Below are 7,741 nucleotides of genomic sequence, written 5' to 3'. Positions count from 1 at the left end.
GAAATCAATCCCTTTAAGTTTGTGCTTTCATGATCATATTATCTAACTGATCAATGGAACATTTCTTTTTATGGATTGATGATTCAACAGTCCAACAAGTCAGCTTGAATGGCAAGAAAAGAAAGATAGTAGCAGTGACCTTGGCGTTTTTAATTGGACTTTTTCGGCTGGGTATGAGCCTAATCGTGTATCTCTGAAAAAGGAAAAGGAATAATTCACAGCTAAGAAGAGAAGGTATATATCCCATGTATGTCATTCTTGGCGAACTTTGTAATGGTATGTTACATTTTTGGAACTAGTTGTCATATTGATATCCATTCATCCCTGGCTTTGCAGGAAATCTGATGCACAACTCTGAACAAGGTCACACTGACAAAAGCCAAATGGTAGATCTAGTGTTACCATTGTTCAACTTAGCTGTAATAGTCAATTCCACAAATAACTTTTCAATCAACAATAAGCTCGAAGAGGTGGTTTCGGACCAGTTTACAAGGTAGGTGCCTAATTCAATCATTCATTCAGTTTGTTTCTCAAAACTTCCCATTATGTTCACTCAGAATTGATTACTCTACATTTTAAAAAATTTAATAAGCACACATTTGCATTTAATAAGAGTTTTATTGTCTGAACTACCTCCAATGAAATATGATGTAGAATGACTTTCAACATAGACGTTGTGCTAAGCATGGGGCAGAAACAAACATTGGGCCCTTTAAAAGAGGTGTCAAACACTACTTGACACAAAACCAAAAATCTCTTACGTCATAACCAAAACAACCACAATAACGAAACTCCACTTGAGGCATAACCAAAGACCTCTTCGGTTATAATCAAAATACAAACCACAATAGGTCATACTAAGTCATAACCAACACCACATTGAATCATAACCAAGTCATAACCAACAATACAATGGGTCATAACCAAAGATCATAAACTTTCTAACTGGAACATATGATACCCACCTTTTTGAAGGTGTGCATTATAGAATTTTTCGAACAAACATTATACTGAAGAAAAAAATACGAAGGAAAAATACAGAAAAATAAATGTGGCTTCTTTCAATGGAAACATATTGCACCTGACAAACAAAATGGTTCTCAATTTTCAGGGTATGCTGGAAGGTGGACTAGAAATAGCTGTTAAGTTGCTTTCGAAGAATTCCCAACAAAGAGTCGATGAGTTCAAGAATGAAGTTATTTGCATTGCCAAGCTTCAGCATCGAAATCTTGTAAAGCTTCTAGGATACTGCGTTCAAGGAGAAGAAAGGTTGTTAATATATGAATACATGGCCAACAATAGCTTAGACTCCTTTATTTTCGGTATGGCTTTCTTAAAACCTTTATCTCGTTTCATTCTACTTCATAATGGAGCAATACTGTGACTATTGTCCCATTGTAAAAGATGAATTGTGAGGTTCATAGCCAAAACGGAGGCACTTCTACTTTACCAACCGGTGACATTTTTGTCTTTTATGCCCCCTTCAATTGTAACCTTTCCATTTTATGAATCTAAGGATGAAGGTCTTACTAATTAACTTCTTAACATGTGTCCTAATCTAGCAGACTTACTCCAATGCAAAATTATTATGTTTTTGTTTAATGTAATCATTTTGCATATGTACTCAGAGAACTTAACTACCATCTAGCAGCTTAGTTTAACTTGGGCAAAAAATGGACAGATCAATCAAAGAAGATGCTACTGGATTGGCCTAAGCGCTTTAATCAATGGAATTGCTCGGGGGCTTCTTTATCTTCATCAAGATTCCAGATTCAGAATTATCCACAGAGACTTGAAAGCTAGCAACATTTTACTAGATCATGAGATGAACCCAAAAATATCAGACTTTGGCTTGGCTAGAATTTTTGGAGGAAATGAGACCGTAGCAAATACTAAAAGAGTAGTTGGAACATTGTAAGAATCTACTAACCAGTCCAAAATTTTACTTTTAACTATATAAATTGGTTTATTTGTTCATTGTTTTCTTGCAGGGGTACGTGTCTCTAGAATATGCAATTGAGGGACACTTCTCAGTAAAGTCTGATATATTTAGCTTTGGTGTTATGGTATTAGAAGTGGTGAGTGGGAAGCGAAATAGGGGATTTTGTGACCCAAACCACCACCCCAACCTTCTTGTGCGTGTAAGCATATAGAGTTGAATCATTTTTCTTTTGAAGAAGGAAAATTATATAAAAAGAAAAAAAAAAGTGATTTCTTTTAAAATGGAAGATCTCAATTCAATTCCATCATTTTGTATAATTTATCTAGAATTACTGTTTGAAAATTAGAACAACTGCTTATAAATTGTTACCAATTGTTCAGGCCTGGAAATTATACAAGGCAGACAAAACAACAGAATTGATTGATGCATCAATGCAAAACTCATGCAATCTACCTGAAGTGTTGCGTTCGATTCATGTCAGTTTATTGTGTGTGCAACACCGGCCAGAGGATAGGCCTAACATGGCGAGTGTGGTTTTGATGTTGGGCAGAGAGGGTGCACTGACTCACCCCAAACAACCTGGTTTTTTCACTGAAAGAAATATTCTTGAAGCAGAGTTAGAAAGAAGAGAGATTGAAAAATGTTCAGCCAACATGGTCACTATAACTCTGTTAGAGGCCAGATAGAAGACAAGGTCATGTTTAATTGTTATATGGTCCAAGACCTTTGAGTTTGTTTAGATCATGTACATAATATAGATTTTTTAAATTATTAGCTTACAATTTTTAAATATATTGTAAATTTGTTTGGTGAAACTGTTAATAATTTGTGAACAAAGTTGAGCATATTTTGTTAAACAAACTATCGCATAGTTTTTTTTTTTCTGTATATATTTATTATGCAAATGTACAGAATGGCCTATTTGGTTAAATATGCTATCACATAGTTTTTTTGTTATGCAAATGTACATAATGCCTTTAAAAATTATATTTATGACAAAGGGGATGGGGTTATTTTTCCATACTTATTTAGGAGATTTAAATAAGTTGGAAAAAAGTTCTAAATTATAGGCTTAATTATCGGTTAGTTCTACTTTTAGAACTTATTACCATTACGCTTTAATTTAAAATCTTATACACACATAAGTCTTGTCCCATTTGTTTTTTTTCCTTTTTTACTTGAGTGTTTTCTGTTACCTAAATAATATTTTAATCTAGGTCTTTCTCTTTGTGCCGTCTCTTTCTCTTTCTAAGAAAAGTTTCTCTGTCTACCATCTCTCTCTCCATCTTTTCTCTCTTTCCCTCTCCGCCATTTTGTAAAAAACATCACACAACCATTAGTTACCGCCACTGTTACCGTCTACCACCACTCTCACCGTCATGATCTTCCGCCATTACTACCCTGGCTGTTCACCACCATCGTTGTTGTTCGGCTACTGCCACCATTCATCAATTATCACCACCGCTGATGTATGCACCACCGCCACTATCTTAGATCCACCACCACTACCGCAATTCCACCTCTATTATCGTAGATCTACACTGTGACATCTCAAATACTTAATTTATTTTAACACTACATTAAGACCAAATTAAAAATAAAATAAAAATAATAATAATAATAAAGGTCTTGTAGTGTGCAACCCCTTAACAGTTGCACACCATATGCACCTTCTGTGGGAACAATCTTCTGTGTAAATAAAATAAATTGAAATAATTCAAAAAAAATAAAATAAAACTTGCAGAATTTATTTTGTTGAATCGAATCAATAATTAGAGACCAAGTCGAGTGTGTGACACTCTGTCCTTAAGACAGATTCGCCCCGCTATGGTGCTTACGGTTGAGTGGCATCTATCTCCCAAGATACAATGATCTTAACCAATTTGTAGTAGCACTCCAAAACAAATTGTTCGGCGAACCAAAACCTGTGATCTAACTCTCTGAATATTTATTCTAAAACTAGAATGAAGAAATAATGCAAAAGGAAAATCTGGACAGCAAGAGAAAAGATTTTCAAACTGATTTTTCGGATGTCTCTAAGTGTAAAGACTGCTGGAATAGAATCTCAATTTATAGGCAACATAGTCCCCGAACAGGTACAACCAAGGTTCTGAAAAGCGGTTGCGGTCGCCGTAACGGTGGCGGTGATGCGGTTGCGGTTGCAGGGTGTAAAGGCCATAGTGTAACGGTTGCGGTAACCGGAACCGTGAATTTTTTTATTTTTTGCACAATTTGAAAAAAACTTACCGATACGCATATTTTTTTTCCATGATCATATTTATTGGGTTAAAAATAAATATTGATCAATTTTTATAAATTTTCAAGTATGATCCAATATATTTCATATTTTTAAATCACTATAAACTGAGTTTTTTACATTTTATTTTAATAATTAATGACTTTATATTTTACAAAAAATTAATCACTAACAATATAAGGTAAATAATGACAAAAGTAAGAGAATAAATAAGAACCTAAATATATATATATACATATTTTAACCAAACCAAATAGATAATAACCACACTTATTATTATTATTATTTTCAAACAATATATAGATAGACACACACAAATAAAATGGTTTAGTGATAGCAGCTGAATAGAGTAGCATAGGTCTTATAGTTTCAACAAATCAATAACATGTTCTTCATCTTCCCTCTTCTCTCTCTCTTTCTTTCTCTCTCTCTATCTCTTGCTCATGTATTTTCTCTCTTTATCTTCCCTCTTCTCTCTATCCCTCTTCCCCCATTTTCAACTTTTTTTTGTGTGTTTTTTCGAAAGAAACAGTCTGAAACCGTTACGTAACGGTGCGTAACAAGTCGTTACGGCTGTTACGACACCGTTACGACCGCTACGGCAGCCGCTACGGTCGACACACCTGTGAATCTCAATCACACTGCAAAAGCGGCTGTAACGGGTGGCGGTAACCGCCAAAACCGTTACGTAACGGCGTTACGTAACGGTTGCGGCCGCTTTTTAAAACCTTGGGTACAACAATTTGAATGAACAGATGCACTTTTGAAAGAATAGGTGCAATAGTTGAATTCAAACAATTCTGATCGTTGTACATGAACACTACTATTCAAACATTTGAAAAGTGTCCGTTGGTGGACAAACAAAGGAACTGTTAGGAACTTTATTATTAATAACTATTTGGAATATATATATATATATATTAAACTATTTGAATAGTTTAATAAATAAAGGAGGAGGTACAAACTTTAGGAAACCACTTAGGAACCCAAAAATTAAATTTAGAATTAAATTAAATTCCCACAATTACAAACTTTAGGAAACCACTTAGGAACCTAAAATTTGAATTTAGAATTTAAATTAAATTCCCACAATATTTTTTATTGAAAAAATTCAAATGAATTTTGTCTAAAAAATTAATGTTAGACCCGAAAACGACGTCAACTTCCCATTCACTCATAAATGGTTTTGACGTTCCGTCTTCACCGTGTGACTTGCCACACGGCAAGGAACATTTCACCTCTTCGGACCCACCCCAAAAGACGTTTGGGGCCCACTCAAAATTGGGCTAAAAAATATGCCTATATTAAACCATTTTTCCAACACCATATTATTGGCCATTGAATTACATAAATTGATCCTGACCATTGAATTCTTTAATTTAAAAAAATTGGACATCAGAGCAACTGGTTGACCCATCTCTATTCTCTCTTCTCTCTTCTTCCATAGTGTCTCTACTTTCACTTTCGTCTCTCTCTCTCTCTCTATGTCGCCCCCCTCTCTCTCTCTCTGCTACCCCTTCCTTCCATCTTTTCCCCTGCTCCTCTTGCTCTCTTCTCTCCCTACTACGCTCATTCTTCTCTCTTTCTCTGGCTCGACTGAATGCAGGCCGAAGTGCTTGTTCTGTTTAAAATCGTAATCTAACCCAGTGAGCCTCTGTTTGGTTTCTAAGAAAACAAAGGATTTTTTTTTTTGAAGAGCAATCAACAAGGTATGCCTCCCTCTGAGTATTTCTGAAACCCCCTCTTCTAAAACTCTCTTCTTCCCCATTTTTTACTCCGTTTTCTCTCTTTGAATTTGTATTCCAGTCTCTCCTGGCTCACACTGATTCGAAATTTGTACGAATGAAACAAGGCTTTGTAAGGATTTTATTCTAATTTTCTATTTATATATCTCGGTTAACATTTGCCATGAAATAATCCATTTTTACATAAATTAATATAGTATTTTGTGACCATTTTGTTGCTTCCATGACTTGTTCTTGATTTGTTGCAAAATATTTCGTCTTATTTTGGCATTAAAATTATAGGGCTAATTATGTTATTTGAATTTTGATTGCATTTAAGATGTTTGTAAAAATGTCTAGTTTGTTAGCAATTTAAACAAAAGTATTTTGGAACTATATTTTCATTGCATTTGGATGTTGTTGAAAACTTGTGATTGACTTAACATGTTCTCCAAAGATTTATCCCAAAATATATTTAGTGATATTCAAATGAAACAGCTATAACTTGTGATTGGGACCTCCCAATTTGTAAGTTAGGGCAAATCGTTATTCCAAGTGTTTTTGGTGATGTGTAGTACTTATTGTTCTAGTTGAATTAAATAGCCATCTGAATTAAATCTTTTGTTTGATTGGTTTTTAAATATATATATATATATATGTATTGAAAAGTGAACATAGTTCACATACAATAGAAATACTTCCAAAAATGCTAATCAAATAGTGCTTGAACTTCACTTGTATCCTTCTTTAAGCATGAGCAGTTGACAAGATAACGAGAAAGTGACTCTAACCAACAAAACTACTTTGAAAAGCTAAAAATAATTGAAGTAAATGATTTTAGATTTTAGGTAAAAAGTAGTCAATGTGAAGCTTATGCTTAATAAAATGAATTTTCGCATCCTTTTTCCCAAGTATATTGATGCTAAGAGAATCCATGAATTATTATCTTCACTCTAAGTGTGGTGGCTTTCCTAGCAATCATGAAAGATTAGTGAAAAACTTTAGAATTGAAGTAGTGGGTAGTGTGAGAAAGGGAAAAATTTTGAATTTTTCTTCCCTTGTTTGTTTGCATGATAAATTTATCATGATAATGTTGGAAAATGTAAGATTGTTAAATTTTGTGTACAATCAATAGCAGTATGGTAAGTTGCTTTTCAATTTCTTGCAAAATATACATAAATGTTTCTTGCGAAAAGCAAGGAATGTTTTTTTTCACTATTTTTGTCACTTTTGATATCCTATCTAAACATGTAGCATTTTACACTTGGTTAATTTTGACCTAATGAATTGTACTTTTTTTTCGAGTAACGTTCTTATGGTGAGGGACGTGTATAGTAGCATTTTCTTTATATATGTATATTATATACTTGTAAAATTTATCTTATAAATGCTATATTTTTTGGGACAAGTATCTTAGATGATTGGTTTCAGTTAGATTGTTTACATACATATGCCTAAGAGGAGGGATGAATATCATCAAGATAGTGTAATTTAGTAATTTCAATTTGGGGAACTACATCCCAAGGACATTAGGGCTATAATTAATAAATCAATGAGAAATTTTTTTATAATTACAACTAAAATGAGAAGGTGAAAAGTAAATATAAAGATGTGGCAATCGCCTATTTGATTTACCAAAACATCCTTCTCTTCTTCCTTTTTCCTTCCCTTTGCTTTGGAAATCTGGTCACTGAGTCCCATAAAACCAATTTCCTCCCTCCTTGACCAACCCCAACACCTTGCCTGCCACCACCAACCCCTCACCCACTTGTCCCTTCCCTCCTCCACTACTTGAAACCCCTTCCCACCCATTTCCAT

General features: G+C 34.0%; 1 protein-coding gene and 1 pseudogene across 5 annotated transcripts in view; both read left to right on the top strand.

Annotated features, from left to right (window-relative positions):
- The first annotated feature begins 473 nt into the window (after positions 1-473).
- Positions 474-2,628, top strand: LOC114314354 (G-type lectin S-receptor-like serine/threonine-protein kinase At4g27290; annotated as a pseudogene).
- Positions 2,629-5,601: 2,973 nt separating this feature from the next.
- LOC145789183 (putative protein phosphatase 2C 60) overlaps positions 5,602-7,741 on the top strand; it is a 58,980-nt gene continuing 56,840 nt past the window's right edge. For 4 of the 5 annotated variants that reach the window (XM_082880050.1, XM_082880048.1, XM_082880047.1 and 1 more), the window contains exons 1-2: positions 5,602-5,908; positions 6,006-6,056. In XM_082880050.1, coding sequence (XP_082736176.1) covers positions 6,042-6,056 — 15 coding nt within the window. In that variant the 5' untranslated portion in view covers positions 5,602-5,908; positions 6,006-6,041. Of the gene's footprint in view, positions 5,909-5,998; positions 6,057-7,741 lie in introns of those variants that run through there. The other variant, XM_082880051.1, reaches the window with a different exon arrangement.

This window comes from Camellia sinensis, chromosome 7, assembly GCF_055761805.1.
Source record: "Camellia sinensis isolate YWXY chromosome 7, ASM5576180v1, whole genome shotgun sequence".
Classification (NCBI taxonomy): Eukaryota; Viridiplantae; Streptophyta; class Magnoliopsida; order Ericales; family Theaceae; genus Camellia; species Camellia sinensis.
Note: the sequence above shows the minus strand (reverse complement) of the source record. Positions and strands in the feature narration are given on the sequence as shown.